Below are 22,069 nucleotides of genomic sequence, written 5' to 3' on the forward strand. Positions count from 1 at the left end.
TAACAGGAATGTGCATTTCTAAGGTTTGGCTGCTACTCTCCCCCACCTATGGCATCACTGCAGCTCATTTTGTGAGTCTCAGGATTTGGGATACTGGAGACCAGGTAGCTGTATCCAGAACCCAAGCCAATCAGGAGGCCAGACTGAGGAAGTTAACTAATGGATGAAAAGTAATCAGAGGAACTGCAAAAAGTGGAAGTTGAGCCTTTCTAAGGTGTGCACCTTCATTTTCGGAATGGGACAATCTGCCATTGCTCTCTGGAGGGGGGTCAGAAGGACAGAGTGGTTGTGATGCTAGTGAGGATGAGCAGATACTTTACCTTGTTTTTTGACCTGTCCTAGTTTCTCAGGCTCTGCTCCAGGGCTTCCCAGAGGCATCTGGTCGGGCACTGTGAGAACAGGACTAGGTGGGCCATTGGCCTGATCCAGCAAGTCTCTTCTTATGGACCATCTAATTCAGGGGTCCTCAAATGTTTTAAACAGGGGGCCAGTTCACTGTCCCTCAGACACATATTTGAAAAAAATATGAACGAATTCCTATGCACACTGCACATATTTCTGAGGGACCACAGGTCAGATGCCGAGATTCATGTTCTCTCTCTCTCTAAGGCCAGGTGACTATCTGTGACACTAACTCCCAGTTGTGTACATCTCACAGATGACCAGACTAGAGTTGTTGTGAACTTCCTGACAGAAGAAGCCCAAGCTGATTACATCAATGCAAACTTTATTCAGGTAACAGAGTCCTGAACCTGCCCCTCCCCACTGCAAACACATCTGACTAGAGGAATTTGCCCAAACTGATGAGAGCTGAAACACTGGCAAACTTTGTTCCAGATTAAAGCCGGGCCGGGGGGGGGGGGGAGTCCAGTTCCCTATTATACCATCCACAAGCTTTCCCTTTTTGCACTGTGTAAGTGTAAGAATGGCATTGACCTGCCTCCAGAGAAACCTCTCCCCAGGGCACCTCAGGTCAACCACAAAATGGCACTTCTCTCCCCACCAGGGAAGAAGGGGTGGGTGAAGATCTACATTGGGATCTGCTGCCCCTGGGGATCCTGCCACCCAAGGCAGTTGCCTCACTTTGCCTCATGGCTGGTCTGGTCATGTTTTCATAGGCGTCAGTGACTGGAAGGAGAAATGCCCAAAGCAGTGGTCAAAGAGGCAGCCAACTCTGACAGCAAGTAGCTTGGCTGCACCTTTTGTGTCAGAGTGACTGAAGGGCCCAGTATCCCTGCAGAGGTACGGGCAGCATCCTGCCCTTCCCCCAGATGAAGATGCTTGGAAGCATGCAAGGCCAGATTAGCAAATGATGCAAAGATCCAGCAGGCGACCTCCACGGAGAAGGGGGGCTTTTGTCCCATACCGGTAGTAGCCTTTTCATGATTTTATTTTATTTCTCAAGGTAAGCTAGAAGTTCCGTCAGGCACACTAGAGGGGCATTATGGCAAAAGACAGAATTGAAGGCTCTTCCTACCATCAGTTAAAGGTCCCAGTTTACTCGAATACATTTTGAGTCCTCATGGTTACAGAGATAAAATCGACAGTGGGATGACAAAGTACTCTAAAGGCTCGGGAACAATGATATTACAACAACAACAACAACAACAACAACAACAACAACAACAACAACAACAACAACAACAACTCATTATGATTATAAAGTTCTTGGGAATCCTAAATTTAAAGATAAGATACATGTACTCCCCAGGAGCTGACTTAAAATTTCCACATTTGAGAATACTGTATTGCTTTGAGAACATGAATGTTATAGAAGTGGACAATACGTACCCCAGTTGTAGTTTAGCACTGACCATTCTATTTACAATGGAATGCAAAGTAATTTTATCAAGCACAAATCAAATGGGCGAATTATCCAAAGCCCTCTGACTCATTCTAACCTCAAACCAGTTGGCCTCCCTCTTCTTTGTTTATCTTCACATAGAATGCTGTCCTCCAGCTCAGGGGTGATGACAGGGGTGTTCAGCAGAATGCATGATGTTCGGTTCATATTTGCAATTCTCTTTTCTTCCCACAGGGAGTGGATAACAAGCAGTGCTATATTGCAACCCAGGGGCCTCTTCCACACACAGTGTTGGACTTCTGGCGCATGATTTGGCAGTACAAGGTGAAGGTGAGTTGGCCAGGCAGATCACAAGTGTGCTTCCTAGATATTAAAGCAAGCTCTGAAGTGCAAATAGCGCCCAACAGATTAGGAAACCTTTTTCGGCCCGATGGCCACATTCAGGTCTGTGAAACCTTCTGGGCCACATCCCGGTGGTGCCAGAAGCAAAAGTGCACAGAGCAGCAAATGTACATTTTACCCATGCACCATAGTACAGTTTCTACACACCTCACTGTTCTCTGTGGGCCTGGCATTCTCCACCACTGCTTCATGATGTTCTTTCATTGCAGGTGATTGTCATGGCTTGTCGAGAAGTGGAACTAGGCAAGGTGAGGCCTCCTGAAGGAGAGGTGTGTTTGGAGGCTAGGAAGCCTCATGGGGTCTCTCGTCCGGGCCTTGAGGTTTTGAGGACGTCCATGTTGCCACCATCTCTCTTACCTATCCTTCCTTGCTTTCCTATGCCTTTTCTTTCTCAGAAAAAGTGTGAGCGCTACTGGCCTTTGGCAGAGGAAACCTTGCATTTCGGATCCTTCTCTGTGGCACAGGTGAGGTTGATACACGGGGGCAGGAAGAAGCTGCGGTGCGGAAGGAGGAGCCTGGTTCCTTGCAGGGGAGGCTGGCACAGTTCATCATCACTGCCAACCTAACCTGGATTAAAGGCCATTGCTTCTCACTAAGGAAGGGCTGGGAATTGCCTTGTTAGTTCAGACCAAAGTCCCATCTCATCCAGCATTCTGATACCAGCAGCTGAAAGCAGGCAGGTGCACCTGCTGGAAACACACAAAAAGAGTGCAAACATGATGCCCTCCCCTGTTGCAGGGCTGGCTGACTATCCTGCCATCCTCATGATGTCATTTGATCCCAGTTCCCATGAGCCCCATCAGCATGACTGCTGGCCAGGAATGATGGGAGTTGTAGTGCAGCGATCCCTTAAGGGCCACAGCTTCACCATAGCCTCTGGTACTTGGAGGTATATTGCTCTTAGAGATTTTGCTCTCTTACCAGACGTGACGTTAGCAGCTGGCACCCTTGGGCAACTCCTGAGGCCTGAACTCTCGGCCAGCCTCCCCTGGGCCCTTCCACACTGAGCAGCTGGATCTTCAGGCTGACACCTAACATTCCCCACCTTGTTCCCCACTGTAGCATTGCTGCAGAGCACAGAGGGGAATTTGAAAGAGCATTTCACAGCACACCCATTCCTGCCACCCTCATGGAGGCCGGGCCCCCCTGAAACATGGAAGTAGCCCTGCTCATCACAAAGAGATACTGAAAGGCCTTCCCTCCTCCCAGGAGTTAATTCATCTTTTTTGAGAACCAGCTAAGTTACCTTTGCCATTTCATGTGTCAGCAAACTCCATAAGCTGCATCACATGTTTTGTGACTACAAGGTGCTTCTTGGATCTGTCCCAAACGTAATTCCTGCCCAGTCAGGAATTTGCCTGATACCACATCAAACCATTAGTCATTCTAACTCAAAATGGGATGCTTAGGGAAGTTTTTAATGTTTGAAGTTTTATTCTGTTTTTAATGCTCTGTTGAAAGCTGCGCAGAGTGGCTGGGGAAACCCAGCCAAATGGGTGGGGTAGAAATAATAATAATAATAATAATAATAATAATAATAATAATAATAATTATATTGCCTGCACTGACTCCAGGCTTTCAGATGGGGCTCTTTCCCAGCCTTTACCTGGAGATGCCCTGAATTGAACCTGAGACCTTCTGCAGAAAGGCATGGGCTGTACCCCTGAGACTTCATCGCAGTGAACTCCATCAATTGGCAAGAGTATTGAGAATTTGGTCAAAGTTCCTGAACCCTTTCACAAAATGACAATCACCAGGGTTTAAGTTTGTCATGAAAGCATTTCATGTCAAGCAAGCTATCCCATAACACAGAACTGTGACAGTTAACAAAACACTGTCCAATTGTACCTACTTTAGAGATAAGGAAGGGACGAGGGTGGCACTGTGGGCTAAACCACTGAGCCCAGGGCTTGCCAATCAGAAGGTCGGTGGTTCGAATCCCCACAATGGGGTGAGCTCCCGTTGCTCAGTCCCAGCTCCTGCCCACCTAGCAGTTCGAAAGCACGTCAAAGTGCAAGTAGGTAAATAAGTACTGCTCCGGCGGGAAGGGAAATGTGTTTCTGTGTGCTGCTCTGGTTCGCCAGGAGCGGCTTAGTCCTGCTGGCCACATGACCTGGAAGCTGTACGCCGGCTCCCTCGGCCAATAACGCAAGATGAGCATCACAACCCCAGAGTCGGTCACGACTGGACCTAATGGTCAGGGATCCCTTTACCTTTACTAGAGATAAGGAACCTGTGGATCTGCAGATGTTGTTGAACAGAGATGTTCCCATCTCTGAGCATTGGCCACACTGACTGAGGCTGATGGGATCTAGCCTATATTATTGGCGGGCAACGTAACTGAGCAAATGAGATGTCAGAATATTTTGAACAATGTGATGGGCGGTTTTCTTGTCTCTTCTTCAGGTTAAAGAACAGGAACTCAATCCAGATGTCATTCTGCGGGTGCTTACCCTGACCTTTCAGAAGGTAAAGGTACTCCATGGTACTTAATTGCCAGGCAAGGCCCACTGGAGTTGGGGGGCACACCCAAGTCCAGGTCTTGGGGCTGCACTTTCTGGCTCTGGGGCCTCAAGGTCAGCTGCATGAGTAGAAAGTAGAAAGTACTGCTCTGAGGACCAGGCCAGAGCACAAGGCGGGGCTCTGAATATTTATAGCAGGCTTCGTCCTGACTGCCTAGAACTGCCCCTGTCCCTACTATGGTCGCTGGCAAAATCGGCTTCTTTGCTGCTGAATGAAGCACCACTCCTTTTGACCACAGTTAAGAGACTGGTGTGCTCCACAAACAGGAGAAAGCGCTCAGAGATGCAGGTCAGGAAGTGTCAGCGTGTTCCTTCCAGATCCCTTAGCAATGGCACAGGAGAAAAGGAGCCCCAGCTGCAGTGCAGTCATTTCATCACCACCATCAAATTCCAGGGGGTTTGAGGCCCACAAGGAATCATCCAGGGGGCAGGTAAGGCCTGTGGGTTTAGGTTTGCCACCAGTGCTGTAGACAGGCCTTCACAGGACCAGAGTTAGAGAGTTCCAGAGTTCCTTGGTTGAAGACAAACCATTCAATAGTCTTGAAGAACAGGTTCATATTTGAGGTGGCATCAGGTGCTTGCATTAGCAAACATAAACATGTCAGAGGGTGCAAATGGCTTTCCTCTCCTAGCACCTGTTCTGTGTCAGCCCCATTCAGATGTGGCGATATTGATCTGTACCTCCCCCCCCCCAGGAGGAGCGGGAGCTATCCCATTTCCAGTACGTGGCTTGGCCAGACCGGGGCATCCCAGACACTTACGGCCACTTCCTTGGCATGATTGAGCAAGTGAGAAGCAAGCAGGGTGAGAGCACTGTGCCCATCTGTGTGCACTGCAGGTAAGGGGCAGCCCCAGGGCAAAGCCCTATAGACAGACCACACAACAGTCATGAGGCCAGAGGATGGGTCCTTCAGTAACTGATTAAAGGGAGCAAAGAGCAGGAACAAATGGGCTGTCCCCACAAGGCACAGTCTCCCAAGGATCTGCACTGAACTTCTTGTGCTTTAATGTCAGAATTTTGCTCCCCTGTAGTTTCTCCTGGTGGGATTCCCTCTATTAGAATGTCCTCTGGCACCTGCGTAACCAAACCAGCATTTACGGATCGGGGCATAGATTGATGTATTAAAATGTTAGTTTCCTGTAAATGGGTTTTGGGGCACTCCTGGAACACCGGGTGTGTGTGTGTGTGTGTGTGTGTGTGTGTGTTGATTAGTGATTGGTGCTGCATCCGGTAAGTTTGGCATTGTGATTCCTTCCAGGGAAATTTCTAGTTGGTCTCCAGCTGGGTTTGATCAAAGCTCAGAACCCAAGGTGTCCAGCATCCCAATAGGTATCTCTTGTTCATTTTTAGGTCCAAAGAACCTATGTCTAATCACAGTAGATCAGATAAGGAAGAACAAACTCTTGGTCTGACAATCCAGCACCCATTGTTCTCCCAATTATTTCGAATGATCAGAACTACCTGGTCCAACTGCAAACACCTTCTAGTGGGGTGTGGGCCATGATCACATCCCAGGGGCAAAATTTAGTCTGAGCACCAAGGTGCTCTCCCTTGAAAGATTGAGGGGCTCCAGCCTGCTTAGTTGAGCATTCTCAGCTTTCTCCCCCTGGGGTTCGGGGGACTGCGCCACGCTCTCCTCCTCCAGACCCCTCGCCACACAATCCTCGATGCTCTCTAACTTCCGGAAGATCAGCGCCTGAGACCTTCCAGTGAGTAGGCTTTGCTCTCCAATTAAACTTAGCAATTCTCCAGTAAATAACTCCTCAGTTGTTCCAGACAAATTAGGTAGCTTTTGAGATGTTATTTGAGGGGCGGAATGGGCTGTTGCTTGAGTTGCTTGAGCTGCTTGGGCTGCTTGAATCTTTGTGGGCCTTCCTGTGGGTCTCTTTTTCTTTAAACCTTTTGATCTATTCTAGGGCCTTTAGCTGCTTGGGGAAATCTTCCATGACCCTGTTTAACTGCTGAGAATTTGAACTATCTAGGGACTCTTTGTCACTGCCATGGTGATTATCCCCCTCCTCCGTTTGCTCCTCCGACCTAGTTCCTAGCCCGTCAGTAGCCTCTTGAGCTATTTCAGGAGTTATCCAGTCCGAAAAGTCAGTCAAACTTGTTTAGATTTGGATCTGGTCAAGCGGCTTGGCTGCTGCTTTTTTCTAAGGTCAAGACCCCCAGAATGATCCAAACAATCCTCCTTCGTCAAACTCAATTAAAAGAAACTAGGAACCTACCAATTGGGAGTCCAGCAATAACTTCTCCAGCAGAATACAAAAATGAAAGTAAGTAACTTACTCCAAGTGTTATAAAATCCAATTTAGGAGGAGAATCAGAAAGAGAGGGGACGAAGGGGTCTACTCGTCGGCCCGCTGCTACCGGTAATTGCTGCTGCTTGTTGGGGGATCTCGGTGACATTCCAGCCCTTGTTGGAAGTAGATTAAAGTGTTTAACAGTAACTACAACTGATAAACAATCAGTAAAATGAATCAGTCCTGTAATTAAAATAGCTTTGAGCTTTAACTATAACTTAAAACTTAAGACTTTAAGGTAAAAATAATATAAAATGATTAAAACGGACTGAAGGATGTGGAGCTCAAAGCTACGCTTCCTCCCTCGATGGCATCTTATTTCCCTCTCCCTGTTGTGGGCACACAGCCATATTATTATTATTATTATTATTATTATTATTATTATTATTATTAGCTGTACCCAGCTACGCGTTGCTATGGCTAATCCCTGTGACTCTCCCCACCCCGTCCTCCCCCCACCCCCCACCCAGGGGAGCCCCAACCTCCACTCAGCTCAGTGTGGTCCGTCTATTGGCATGGTCTCTGAGGCGGCCTGGCTCTCGGGGCACAGGGTGGCCTCCGGGGTGGCCTGGCTCCATTGGCGGCACAGCCTCTGGTCTGGCCTGGCTCTCGGGGCATCTGGTCTGTCGGAGGCGGGGCCTGCAGGGCTCGGCCTGGCTCTCAACAGAGTGAGACTCTGGAGAATTTGTTTTTTTAGACAAATTCATTTTTTTTACCTGTGACAGGTGTGAGATCTGTATAATTTAAAGTTATGGAAACACTCAGGTAGTAGAATAGAATGTTGTGTCCGAATTTGAACGCAATCAGTCAAGCGGTTTCGGAGAAAAGTGGACTTCAACAAACATGGACCTTCTGCATTTATATATGTAAGGGGGAGGGCTTATAGGGAACAGCCCCCCCTCATCAGGTCGAGTTCCTCTCAGAGCAGTAAGTCCAGTAGCAGATCAGATTACAGGAGTTAGGAAGCAGAGAGGGAGGGACGAGGCTCAGCATCAAAGAGCCTCAACACTGAGCAGAGAGGGAGGCAGCTGGGGAGGAAATGATGGGAGAGCAGTCAGAGGGATGACCCTTCCCCCCAACGCCTGAATTGAGGCGCACGGCACCCCGTAGGACGAGAGGGAGGCACTTTGGGGTTCCCAAACTGTTATGTTGGGCGCGAAACAGAAAGAAGCCGTTGCGAGGTTCTGACTCAGACTAAGCAGACAGGTTTTCCAGACTCTTTGCACTGTAAATAGAATGCACAATAAAAACACCTTAAAGACAAACAGGTGTGGAGCGCCGTTACTCAAGAGTAGCTGCAAGAACCCCTGACAATATATATACAGTGGTACCTCAGTTTGCGACCGCAATCCGTTCCATGGAGTTGGTTGCTTGCCGAAGGCACGCTTCTGTGTGTGTGTGAAGCGTTGATAGAGCGCTTCTGTGCACACACACGCTGTGCAGATCGCTTCTGTGCATGCGTGAGCTGCGCAGATCGCGTCTGCACATCCAACGCCGTGGAACCCAGATGTAAACACTTCCGGGTCCACAGCAGTCACTCGCTGAAGCGGTCGTTCGCCAAGGTAGTCGTAAACCAAGGTTTGACTGTATATATATATATTATTATTTGGTATAATAAATTTTATTACAATTTCAATAAAAGCCACATTGTCACATTACCAAATTACAATCCAATTAAAAAGAAAGAAAAGGCATCTTTGCTTCTGCATTTTCCCTTTCCCTTCTGTTCTCAGAAGCTGTATTTCCTCTGCGTCACTGCGCCATCTTTGTTTGTCTGAGCGAAGGTCTGGTGCTCCGCCATAGCCGCAGGCAAAACTCCAACATATTCTTTCTCTTCCAATACTTAGTTCTTAATGATTTGGTGTCCCACCGGTGCTGTGATGGATCAAAGAACCAAAATCTTAATTGCAATTCAGTGGAAGTTAGAAGCTTCAATCATATCGACATTCTCACGCAGTCCCGTTTCCATTAAAAATCCATAAATATTATCTTATTCTCTTTGATTTATTCTTGCTTTTTATCAATCCATTGGTATTCCAGGGAACAGTTTCCGAATCATTGATGCAGCAAAATGTAATATATATTCAGAAAGGGTAAAGGCTCCCCTCCCCCAGTCATACTTCACCTTGTTACGATGGAAATCTTCCTCACTCCGATTCAGATTGTTGTTGCTCAGTGGTTGATTTATTTAGCAGTTTATCTTGTCTCCTTAGCCCAGTACACCTCTGTATATTAGATCCAATTAAAATTCCAAAGTACAGAAGAACTTCTGCTCATAATGGCTGCGTTGGAAGGCTGCCGATAAGCGAAGCGCATTGCACCCAGCACCTCCCGCCTCTTGGATTCCATCTGGAGTAAGAGCTGGGTATCAGACGATTTGCGGGTGAAGCTCACCGCCCCTTGACCTGGGGGGGGGAGCTTGCAAGGACAATTGCCCTCATTATCCTTCTTTATACTTCACCTGCCAGTCTCCGCTACTGCAAAGCTCTGCGTCCATTTTGGCAGGAAGCACTGGAAGTCCACACTGCCATATTATTTTGGGGATGAACCAAGAAGATTTCTCTGAAAGAATTTCTCAAAACAAAATGGCAAAGTGTTCTCATTTGTATTGCAATTCCCAGCTGGATGTGATCTTGTGAGGGACAGGGGATATCGCGAAGTCCCTCCCCTCCTGAGTTCAAGCCCATCCCCGAGCACAGGGGAAAGCAGAGAGAGTTCCGATTCCAGTGGAGAAGCAGGAAGTCGTGTCCGAGGCTCAGGCAAGGTAGAGGAGCCAGGGTCCCAGGTGGGACAGGAAGGGGCAAATAAGGGGGGGAGACCCATCCCCCCAACTCCGGAATTACGCAGAAAGAGGAGGGGAAAGAGGATGGGTCTGCCAAAGCTTTTGTGTTGGAGAAAGACGCGCCAAAAGCCATTCGGAGGTTCTGAACCCGACTGAACACATAGCTCCGTGTATATAGCAATGACTTCAGCACTGTAAATACGCAGCACCAATAAAAGAATAAAATGCAGAGCTGTGTAGAGTCGTTACTCTGAAGTAGCCCGCTCCGGCCACTGTGACAGCAACCTCCGAATCTTTTTTTGGGCTACTTTGGAGTTGCCGGGATGAGTGCGTCAGAGGCGGAGAAATGGCGGCAGATCGCGGAGAAAGCCCAACAGGACCTGCAGCACCTGGCGCTGCAGGCACAGGGGGAATTAAAGGCAGCTAAAGAAGAAACCAAGAAGGTCCAGGAGGACCGGCTACAACTTGCGGAACAGGTGAGAGCGCTTCAGGAAAAAGAGCAGCAATTAAGGGCGGTGGCGGTAGAGCTCCAAAACAAGCTGGATGCCGAGAAAAACAAGGCGGGAGGGGCCCCCCAACTCCAAGTGCTGCCAGGAAGGAGAGCGGGGACCCTAGGAAGCAAGTTCAATGGAGACCCGAGGGAATATCATGGCTTTGAGACTGAGATCGTGTATGCTCTTGAGCTGCACCATGATGAGTTCCCTGATGATGAGCACAGGGTAGCGTTTATTGTGGAACACCTTACAGGGGCAGCCAGGGAGTGGCTAAGACCGTTAATCGCGACAAAAAATCCTTGCATGAAGAATGTCAAACTATTTCTAGAGGCTTTAAAAACTATGTATGCGTCCGATAGTCATACGGACCAGACCAAGGAGGAACTGCATAATTTAAGGCAAAGAACAATGACAGTTCGCGAATATTGGGCGAGATTCACCATGCTAGTGCACAGACTGGGGTGGGAACTGCACTCGCCTCCAATGGAAGCGGCGTTCTACCTGGGGTTGAATGAGGATGTGAAAGATGAGCTCTCGAGAGGTCCAAAGCCCAGTAATATGGATCAGCTGAGCAAAGCGGCTCTGGCGGTGGGGGTGAGACAGGAATCCCGGTGGAACGACAAGCAAGCAACGCGCGCAAAGCGGGCTTGGTTCCCACGGTCGCAGGAGAAGCCACTCCCCCAACAACCCTTCCAAGCCACGCCTGGGACCAGCCAGGACCAGGAACCCATGCAAATTGATAGCGCGCGCGGGGGGGCTTTTCAAACCCCAGCGGCGACAAGACGCAAGGAGGGAAGGGGCGGGAATTGCTTTCTCTGCAACTCCCCCCAGCATCTCGTCAGAGACTGCCCACATCGCAGAGAGTGGCAAGGAAAGGCGGGAACGGTTGTGCCCTCCCCCACTGACGCCGCACCACAGCAGGGAAACGGGAAAGCCTGGTTGCAGGAGACAAGGGGCAGCAGCCAGGCGCAGTCAGCAGACAACAGCCCCAGCCCGCCCACCCGCACAGCGCGGAGCAGAGCCAGCCCACCCCTCCCAGAGCAGGAGTGGTTCTAGAAGTGACGTTAACGCTCCCAAATGGCTGTCCCCTGACAGTCCTCGCCTTAATTGACAGTGGTGCATCTGCCAACTTCTTCTCGAGAAACTTTGCAGAAGAGCACAAAATACAGCTTCTGCAGCTGAACTTTCCCTTGCACGTAGCCACCATTGACGGCAGGGAGCTGCTGGGAGGGGCCATCACTCATCAAACCCCCCCCATGAGAATGACGGTGGGAAGGCACTCTGAGACACTGGCATTCAACGTCACCACCATCTCAGACCCCCCCATCGTCTTGGGCATGAGCTGGCTGGCGCGCCACGACCCCTCCATCAGTTGGCACCAGAGATGCATCACGTTTGGGTCGGACTTTTGTCTGGAACATTGCATGCAGCACCAACCAGGGGAGGGGCCTCCAATAGCCACGGTGGCCACCATGCACGTCAAAGGGGGTGAGGCGATACCCAAGCCGTACTGGGACCTGCAGGAGGTCTTCAGCGAAGCGGAGTCCGACCACCTACCCCCACACAGGCCTTTCGACTGCCAGATCAACCTGGTGCCAGGGGCAACTATACCCCCAGCCAAGCTGTACGCCATGTCAGATCAGGAACTGGAGGATCTGCGCGCTTTTATCGACAAGAACCTCAAGCGGGGGTTCATCAGAGAAAGCCAGGCAGCAGGGGGCAGCCCGGTCTTCTGGGTGGACAAGAAAGACACGCAACAGCGCCGTCTTGTGGTGGATTTCAGACGACTGAATTCAGTGACAGAGCCAGTGGCTTTCCCCATGCCCAGAGTGGATGATCTCCTGACAGCGGCACGCAGGGGCAAGATTTTCACCAAGCTAGACCTAAGGGGGGCGTACAACTTGATCAGGATCCGGGAAGGCGATGAATGGAAAACCACGATGTTCACGCCTCTGGGCTCTTTTGAATATCTGGTGATGCCCTTCGGGTTGCAAGGGGGCTCAGCATGCTTCCAGGCCTTCATGCACCACGTCCTGGGGTCCCTCCTCTTCAAGAACTGCTTGGTCTTCCTAGATGACATCCTTATCTATTCCAATGACCCAGTGCAGCATGTGAAGGATGTCAGGGAGGTGTTGCAGCGCCTGAAGGAGAACCACCTGTATGTGAAGCTGGAGAACTGCAAGTTTCACACCAAAGAGGTGGACTTCCTAGGCTACAAGCTGTCAGACAAGGGGCTGGCGATGGACAAGGACAAGGTGCAGGCCATCCTGGACTGGCACAGCCCCAGGACGCGCAAAGATGCCCAACGCCTACTAGGCTTCGCTAACTTCTACAGGAAGTTCATCAAGAACTTCTCTCGTGTCACGGCTCCTATCACCGACTGCCTGAGAGGCAAGCAGAAGTTCCGGTGGACACCGGAGGCGCAAGCAGCGTTCGAAAGCCTCAAGAGGGTGTTCGCTTCAGACCAGCACCTGTTCCACGTGGTGCAGGATGCGCCCCTACGCCTGGAGACAGATGCTTCAGACAAGGCTTTGGGAGCGATTCTGTTGCAACTGGACGCCAACAGAGAGTGGAGACCCTGTGCCTTCTTCTCCAGGAAGCTGACCCAGCCAGAACGCAACTACACAGTGTTTGATAGGGAACTTCTCGCGATCCACGCTGCGTTCCAGCACTGGCGACACTTCCTGGTGGGCGCCAAGCACCCCATCCAGGTGTGCACAGACCACAAGAACCTGGAGTTCTGGAGAACTGCCAGGGTGCTCAATCAGCGGCAGATACGGTGGGCAGAGTTCTTCTCGAACTTCAACTTCTCAATCCACTACATCCCGGGGGAGCAGAATGTCAGGGCGGATGCCCTATCCCGCAAGCCAGAGTACATGGAGGAGGAGTTGCCACCAGCACCCAGGCACATTTCCCCCCCATCAGCATGGTCCTGCGGAGCAGCAGTGGTGAGCGAGGCAGAACTCACAGCACTGACAGCAGCTGATGAATTTGCCACCCGCATCTTCAGAGAACTGAGAGGGGGGAGGGAGCAGGCAAAAGACTTCACAGACCGCAGGGGGCTGCTTTTCTACAAGGGTGCACTGTACCTGCCCACCACCCAGCTTAGACGTAAGGTCCTCAAGCAGATGCACGACAACCCAACGGCGGGTCATTTTGGAAGGGACAAAACCGCTCACCTAGTCATGAGACACTTCTGGTGGCCAGGGGTGCGGGAAGATGTTAGAGACTATGTACGGGGCTGTGACACCTGCCAACGAGCAAAGGTGGTCAGAGCAGCACCAGCAGGGTTGCTGGAGCCATTAGCCACCCCGCACAGGCCGTGGGAAGTAGTGTCAATGGACTTCATCACAGACCTGCCGTCGTCCAGGGGCAAGACCGCAGTGTTGGTGGTGGTGGACCTTATGTCCAAAATGTGCCATTTTATACCGTGTGCCAGGGCGGTCTCTGCAGAAGAGACAGCCAAACTGTTTGTTGACCACGTATTCAGACTGCATGGATTACCTTTAAGGGTTATTTCGGATAGAGGCCGCCAATTTGTTTCCAGGTTCTGGAGGCGGCTCATGAACCTCCTGCAGGTGGAGGTTAGCTTGTCGACGGCTCGGCACCCGCAGACCAATGGACAGGCAGAGAGGGTCAACGCCATTCTGCAGCAGTACCTGAGATGCTACGTCAGCCAGAGGCAAACGGACTGGGTGGATCGCCTGCCACTGGCAGAATTTGCCTACAACAATGCGGTGCACGTCTCCACAGGGGTGTCGCCCTTTAAGGCCAACTACGGGCGCGACCTCAGATCTTTCCCGGAGAGGGAGGGGGAGGAGGAGGAGGAGGGCCCGCAGGCAGAGGATTGGGCAGAGGAGCTGGAGACCGTGCACCAGCAGCTCAGAGAACACTTGGAGAGGGCCAAGGAAGCGTACAAAAAGGGGGCAGATCGCCACAGGCGACCGGGGGAGGTCATCAGGGTGGGGGACAAGGTTTGGTTGTCCTCGGAGGGCCTTCCCACCAGAGGGAGGTGCAAGAAGCTGGCACCCAGAAGGTTGGGCCCTTTCACGGTCACGCAGCAGGTAAACCCGGTGGCATACAGGCTGGCACTGCCAGAGAACATGAGGGTGCATCCAGTGTTTCATAGATCGCTGCTGTCGCCGTACAGGGAAAGCAGCAGGCTCCGAGACAGCGAACAAACCCCCGAGGGAGGGGGGGAGAGGGAAGGCAGGGAGCAACTCAATGAGGCCACGGCCATCCTTGATTCACGGAGAGGGGTGGGGGGCCTGGAGTACCTCATGGCATGGGAGGATGCTCCACCGTCACAGAATGAATGGGTCCCAGCCACTCAGATACAGGAGGAATTCCTGGTAGAAGAATTTCACGCCCTCTTTCCCCACAGACCCAAGCCCTGGCACATGGAAAGGGAGGGGGAGGGGGAGGAAGCACGGGAGAGCAGTTCACCATGGCGCTGGGAAGCGGAGTTTGAGGAACCAGAGGACGAGGTATGGGCGTCACCGAGATCCACCCAGTCAGAGGAAGAAGCAGATTGGCAGAACATTTTTACCCCCACCAGCTCTGACGCCACGGACTTTTTAGGATTCCCGTCCTCCCAGGCGGAAGGGGGGGGCTCGCAGGACTGGGGGGAGGTGTTCACACCAACGGGCTCGGAAAGTACTGAGTTCTTAGGCTTCCAGTCGTCACCGACACATGGGGGGGACCTGGGGAGGGGAGAAGGAGAGCTTGGGAGGGTGGTGGATGTGAGGGACAGGGGATATCGCGAAGTCCCTCCCCTCCTGAGTTCAAGCCCATCCCCGAGCACAGGGGAAAGCAGAGAGAGTTCCGATTCCAGTGGAGAAGCAGGAAGTCGTGTCCGAGGCTCAGGCAAGGTAGAGGAGCCAGGGTCCCAGGTGGGACAGGAAGGGGCAAATAAGGGGGGGAGACCCATCCCCCCAACTCCGGAATTACGCAGAAAGAGGAGGGGAAAGAGGATGGGTCTGCCAAAGCTTTTGTGTTGGAGAAAGACGCGCCAAAAGCCATTCGGAGGTTCTGAACCCGACTGAACACATAGCTCCGTGTATATAGCAATGACTTCAGCACTGTAAATACGCAGCACCAATAAAAGAATAAAATGCAGAGCTGTGTAGAGTCGTTACTCTGAAGTAGCCCGCTCCGGCCACTGTGACAGATCTGAAATAAGGTCTGTTATTTTGCAGACCCTCTCTCACCCTCTTTCCTCCTCCTCTGCAGTGCTGGCTGTGGCCGGACTGGTGTGATCTGCACCCTGGAATACATACGGCAGCTGCTGCTGAAACAGGTATTTCTAGGCAAGTCAGATCTGAGGGTTGGAGGATTGAGGAAGCTGGGTGGATTGGGTCCAATATTTTTGTCTGTTGGAACAACAAATATCAGAAGGATGTTTGACCATACATTGTTGCTGTTTTCTTGTTTAGAAAGTGACTGTGTGTGCTGGGTATTTCTTGGCTGGGTGGGTGGATAGGCAGGCAGGCAAGCGGACAGACTGATGGATAAAATGTAGACTTTGTTTTTTAAAATGGTGTTGAATTGAAATATGATTAGAATTTGATTTTAATAGAATTTGCCCCTTCTTCCCCAAAAGAGATAGAATTCCTGTTTGGAATATGTGCTGCATAGGAACTGGGTGTGATGAGTGCCTGGTCTGGCTTTGCCAGTGAATGTGTCTTTTGTAGTGAACCTCTTGCTACATCTGTGCATTGCATGCAACACTTTAATTAAATCTGTTTTCTATATATGGCAGAACTCTGGACATGGTTTATTCATTTAGAGCCTTTGAACCCTCCTCCTCAGCCAAAAAGGGACGCAGATGGCGCCGTGGGTTAAACCACAGAGCCTCAATCAGAAGGTTGGCTGTTTGAATCCCTGCGATGGGGTGAGCTCCTGTTGCTCGGTCCCTGCTCCTGCCAACCTAGCAGTTCGAAATAGATACCGCTCTGGCGGAAGGTAAACGGCATTTCCGTGTCATGCTGGCCACATGACCTGGAAGCTGTACGCCAGCTCCCTTGGACAATAAAGCAAGAAGAGCGCTGCAACCCCAGAGTCGTCTGTGACTCAGCCAAATAGGCTCCTAGAACAGCTTTCATATAATCCATGGAAATAAGGCCGTCCCCTCCCAGGAACCAATTCATAAACAGTTGTTCATAAAATAGCTTATCGGAATAAGACTATTAATTTACAAGTAGTTTTGTTTTTACACTTGGAGGTGGGGAGAAGTGTTCAAAAATATAACTTTTCTCCAGCAGTCTGAGTTGACACAGTCCATAACTTCACCATCTCAGTATATAGCCTCCATCTGTATATAAAATGAGGAACAAAAATGAGGAACAAAAGTGTCCCTTGGAGAGAACTATTGTACGGCAGTCTCAGCTCCCACAACAAACATCAAGATCCAGTACTTGGTTGATCCCTGCAAAATCCCCACCTTCCCTTGCCCTCTGCTTCTTTGGGGAAGATACCACTTATGATACCCTCACATAGCTCAGAGGAAACAGCAAATGAAATGGGGAGCAGTAAAGCAGTGGCAAATGTGGGAACCTTCAGTCAGATATCATGCAGCCCTGGATCAGGAATTTTTTAATGTCTGGTGTTTTAATATGTTTTTATATGTACTGTAAGCAGCCCAGAGTGGCTGGGGAAACCCAACCAGATGGACGGAGTATTAATAATAGTAATAATAGTAATAGTAATAATAGTAATTATTATTATTATTATTATTATTATTATTATTATTATTATTATTGCAAACATTTCCCCAGTTGCCAACTTCTCCTCTACTTTTCAGAGAATCTCTCCGCGTTTCAGTATTTTTGATGTTGTCCTAGAAATGAGGAAGCAGAGGCCAGCTGCTGTTCAGACCCAGGTGAGCCCCTCAGTCATTGCTCCGATCCAGACTGATACATTTTGCTGCCCGAGGCAAAGATGTTGCGTCTCCTGACAGAGTCCTCCAGCATTCCATGACATGCAGAGGATGGCTGGGCTGGCAGCTGAATCTGGCGAAGGGACGGCACCAGTGGTGTAGCTAGGCAGGGGCGAATTGCCCTGGGTGGCGCTGGGCTCACAGGGTACCCAAGCCATCACATTGCTCCCAGGTGCCCTCTATCTGGATGGCGCCTGGCAGGGAAGCAGTCACTCTGGCAGCTAACTCCACCCCACAGTGTGCCCTCCCCCATTATGCAGCGCACATGCCCACCCCAGGCACCAGTGGGGCTCACCCCGGCGCTCGACAGCACCCCACGCTGCACCAGGGGGCAGCAGACTAATTTAGTGTACAGACTGTTTATCTCTATGTCTTTGTATTTGGTGATCCTAAAGCAGGGGTCACCTGGAGGGCTTCGCTTGATGTCCAAAAAGGCTTCTGAGCTCCTCCGACACTCTCGCCACTTAATCCTGAGGGGCTGAGGGGGGTTGCCTTTTTCTCCCTTGGAAAGTCCACAGAGCTAAAGGAGGAAGTGGGAAGGGTGATGTTTTTCCCACTTCCTCTTTCGGCTGCATGGGCTTTTCAAGACTCCTATGAATTCTTTGGGATCCAACTTTTGCCTAGTCCCCTGGAAAAGCGAAGTGAGTGCATACGTCCTCTCCTTCTCTCAATTGGGGGCAAACTTTTCTGGGGGTGTAGGTCTAGAGAAGGCATGGCACCCATGGCACTTGCTCAAAAATTCCACTGTGTCCATGAGCCTCAAAAAGCTGGTGAGCGCTGCCCTCAAGTGTGGCCGAACCTGAAGGGCTTGAGGAGCTTCCCTTCATAGATCAGCCTTCTCCTCTCATATCTCCTCTTTTCTTGGCAGGAGCAGTATGAGTTTGTATACCATGCGGTCACTGAAATGTTCCGGGCTGCCCTGAGTTTATCTGACTCAAACTATGAAAACGTCAAAGAAGTAAGAGACAAATCCAAAACCAAAAGCAATGCTGGAGTTTCTGGAACTTCCCACATAGGGCAGCTTTTCCTCATTCCTCTGTGAAAGTAGGCAGAAGGGGGGGGGCGTTGTTGCAGTTTCTGCCTTGGATTGCTGTTTTGATTGGGGAATCGGAAAACAGGTACTGCTAGATGCCCATAGACCTCCAGTTTTTGAGGGGCATAAAAGTGTATGATTTTTAAAATCTTCATGAGTTTTAATCAAACTTGACCAAATATTTAGTTGATCCTTTGAAGCCTTTCTGGGTTGCATTTGTGAGCTGAATTCATAAATGTCACAGCAGATTCCTGAAGATTGTACATGCAGTTGTGGCTTTAGCTCTCATAATTTTGTTACTGCAAATATATCATTTTCTTCAAGGAACTCAGGGCAACATACATGGTCTTCCGCTGCCCCATCCTGACCCCTGCTTTAAGAGCGACTAGCCCAAGGTCATCTGGGGGGGGATAAACCTTCATGTCCCAGGTCCACACTGGCTTTGAATGCATGTTAAGAAAGAAAATTTGGTGGTGATGAAGAAGAGGAGGAAAAGGACTAACTTTGGATTCCCAGGACAACTGCAATGCCACCCCCTTCCTTTTTTGCAGGGGTTGGAATCCTGCAGCCCTCCAGATGAACCTCAGCCCAGATGGCCACTGGGCAGGGATGAGAGGAGTTGCAGGCTGCCTTCACATGGCACGTTTAAATCTCATTTCTTCCCCATTTCAAGAATCCTGGCAATGGAGGGAAAGATACAGGCAGCTGCCATAAAAGCAAACCTAGCTAGCTGTCTTTTTCTCTGTGTGTCTCTGGCACACAAGTCCAAGTGCCGGGAATCTGTGCTTTAAGGAGGCTCCTCTTTCATACTCACTTATCGTTCTGATCTACTAACTGGGGAGTTCCAGCTGTGTAAGTCTGATACCACAAGAATCTGGAGGCTCTGGGACTTTAAGTGAGCAAGATACGATGGTGGCCCCATGAGCATAGCTAGGACTTTTGTTAGGGGGCAGAACCAATGTGATGGGTCAGTTAGTTAAGTATTTCTATTGTTTTACTTGCCCTCCCCCAGTTACACCCATGGGTGGCCCAGATACTGGCATTTGAAGTTCCCTCAGGCTCACAACTGGGCAGGGAGGCAAGAATTAGCCCATCAACTGCTTCAGACTTCACACACAAACACACACACTTCAACTGCAGTTGAAGATCAAATCTGCTTGCTCCCATTCACACCAGTAGGTGTTACGTTTTTCCCTTTTCCCTTTCCCCATCTTCCAGTTTGCTGATTCACTTTTTAAAATTTTGAACAAATGGCATGTGTGGAGAGATCAGCTGAGCAGCAAACACTTTAAACATAAGTGTCTGCCCAAGAATTGCACAATCCTTGAGAAAATGTACACTTCAATAAAGGGGGGGGGGGTAGAGAGAGGATTAGGTGGTGCACATTGGAGCCAGAGGGGAAGAGAAGTGAATGGGCAGCTGTAGCAATGGGGAGGAGGAGGAGGAGGAAGGGGCCCCACTGAGAGGGCACTGTGGCTGAGGAAGCCTCTCCGCACCCCCAACAAGCCCTGGAACTGCCACTGAATGGGTGTATTCCTCAAACACGACATCCCCAGCTAGAGGGGAATACTGGAAGACTCAGGGCTGCCCCAGGAAGCTGAGCATTGGGAGACTGAAGGCTGACAAAAGAAAGCCCTTCTTCACCCCGTGCAGAGAAGGAGTGGTGGCCACCAGCTTGGGTGGCTTTAAAGGAGTAGACCAATTCATGGCGGAGAAGGCAATCCATGGCTACCAGCCTCCACTGTCGAAGGCCAGATGCCCCAGTAGATCAGCTGCTGGGAATCCCAAGTGGGGAGAGTATTGTTGCGCTCAAATCCTGCAGGCAGGCTTCCCATAAACATCTGCCTGGACAATGTGAGAGCAGAGCGAGGGACCTTTGACCAGACCCAGCAAGACTCTTCTTCTATGTAAGAAGGGTGGCAGGAAAAAACCCCTTTGCAGCAGTCTTCCCCTCCCAGGTCACTTAAGATATGTGCGTGAAGGCTGCTCCAGGGCCTTTTCCCAGTGTAGCTCTTCTTCCCCCACACCAGCCACACCTGGATTAGGAAGAGACAGAAATGTTTGTATCTAAAAATGAAATTTAGCTTGTTTTCTCCAAGCAACTGAAATCTCTGTTTGCTTTGGTGGGCTTGTCTTGCTACTATATAAAAACTAAGCCTTGTTTTTATACAATTATACCAATTCTTAAGCACAAACACAAACTTCTATTTTACATCACCTGTGTTAATAGGCATACTGGCTCTGTTCCTATTAATTTCTGAGCAGGGAAAGCTCCTTTCTGTGGGACTAGGCAGGCTTGACAAGGCTGTATAGCAGCCATCCTAAGTTCTGGAACACATAGCAAGTATAAGGGATGTTGCAATAGCAGTGAAAAACAAAGAGCTAATTTTAAAAATAAATGTACGCTCACATGTTAGGACTGAATGCAGGAGTAGCTAGCCATGCCGGGGGGGGGGGGGCTGATGGGAATTGTAGCCCCACAACATCTGAAGGGCATCCCGTTGGCTGCTGTAGATTGAATGTGTGTGTGCTGCCCTCTCAAAAGCACACAGACGTGGCTTCCTGCAAACTTCCTGCTGTAGGATGTTCAAACAGCTGTGTTGGCCTAAATCGCCCCTTACTTCCTTTCTGTTCTTCCGGATTTTGACACAGAACCGTCTTCCCCTCTATGACGACGCCCTCTCCCTCCGACACCTGGCTGTGGCCCCGCTCAAACGAAGCACCCTCCTCCACCGGTAAGGAAGGCTGGGAGATGGAGCCTGGGAGACGGCAGCCCAGCCGTCTTGTCTTGGTTTGGCAGGAAAGCAGAGCCATGTTGGTTTGGCAGGAAAGCAGAGCAGGGACAGCCGAGATGGGGGAGGCCCAGCTGGTGCAGACTTTGGGCTGCCTTAGGAAAGGGGTCAGGATCCTCCACAATTGTACAACATGGTTCGGGTGCTGGTTATACATTTTCATATTTTATTGATTATTGATTATTCGGTTGCCTGGTTTTATGCTTTAAATGTTTATGTGGAGCTGTAGCTCACTTTGGGTTTATTCAGTGGAGAAGGGCAGACACTAGTCTATGGATATTATTATATATAATAAAAAACACAGACTTCATTACAGCAGCTATGAGCGCCTCTCTCTGACCTTGATACTCACTATTTTGACATCCTTCAAATCACAAAGCTCAGGCTTGGACATGTCAGAGGGGCATATGAAAACCAATACTTGGGTGGATAGCAAAGAACCTGTCACTTGGGTGAAGAAGTAAAGCCCTGCCTTCTTCTCATCCGTCAAGCCTTCCTCAAGACATACCTTTCCAACTGCAGCTTTCAGATTACCTCTCCTCCCCTTGATGCCTTATCTACTGCCATCTGCCTTCCACCAGCCAATCTAGGGACTTGGATCAAGAACCTCTGTCTAGAGGAGCTTCCAGGCACAGAACAGGGGCCTGGAAGCAGAGGCAGAGCATGGCCTGGGGCTGGGAGGCTGGAACGAAGAACACCAGCTCCACAGCTCTGCGATATAAGGAAGGAGCAGCAACTGCAGGCAGTTCTTCACTAGGAAGGAGGAGAGAGAAACCCAAAAAGTTCTGTGTGACCACAGCTCTTTTAAAAAGGAGAGGAGGGCAGGGGGGGGGGTTCCTCTGGAGAAATCCTAGGCTGGGCTACAGCTGAGAAGTAAAATTACCACAAACTCTTCCTCATGCACAAGATTTCTTAAAGCAATTACTGTTCCTAAATTGTTTTATACTCCTCTGCAGGGGAAATAACTAAAAGAAATCACTTGAGAAAATGTATGTGTAC

At 50.1% G+C, this 22,069-nt stretch overlaps 1 protein-coding gene across 1 annotated transcript in view; it reads left to right on the forward strand.

Moving 5' to 3' along the window:
- PTPN18 (protein tyrosine phosphatase non-receptor type 18) overlaps positions 1-22,069 on the forward strand; it is a 47,815-nt gene that overhangs the window by 11,626 nt on the left and 14,120 nt on the right. The window contains exons 3-12 of the mRNA XM_035140958.2: positions 659-735; positions 2,039-2,134; positions 2,416-2,454; positions 2,602-2,670; positions 4,613-4,675; positions 5,424-5,566; positions 15,541-15,607; positions 17,111-17,188; positions 18,114-18,203; positions 20,931-21,013. Of these exons, the coding sequence (XP_034996849.2) occupies positions 659-735; positions 2,039-2,134; positions 2,416-2,454; positions 2,602-2,670; positions 4,613-4,675; positions 5,424-5,566; positions 15,541-15,607; positions 17,111-17,188; positions 18,114-18,203; positions 20,931-21,013 (805 nt within the window). The remainder of the gene's footprint in view (positions 1-658; positions 736-2,038; positions 2,135-2,415; positions 2,455-2,601; positions 2,671-4,612; positions 4,676-5,423; positions 5,567-15,540; positions 15,608-17,110; positions 17,189-18,113; positions 18,204-20,930; positions 21,014-22,069) is intronic.

Source organism: Zootoca vivipara, chromosome 16 (genome assembly GCF_963506605.1).
Source record: "Zootoca vivipara chromosome 16, rZooViv1.1, whole genome shotgun sequence".
NCBI classification, from domain to species: Eukaryota; Metazoa; Chordata; class Lepidosauria; order Squamata; family Lacertidae; genus Zootoca; species Zootoca vivipara.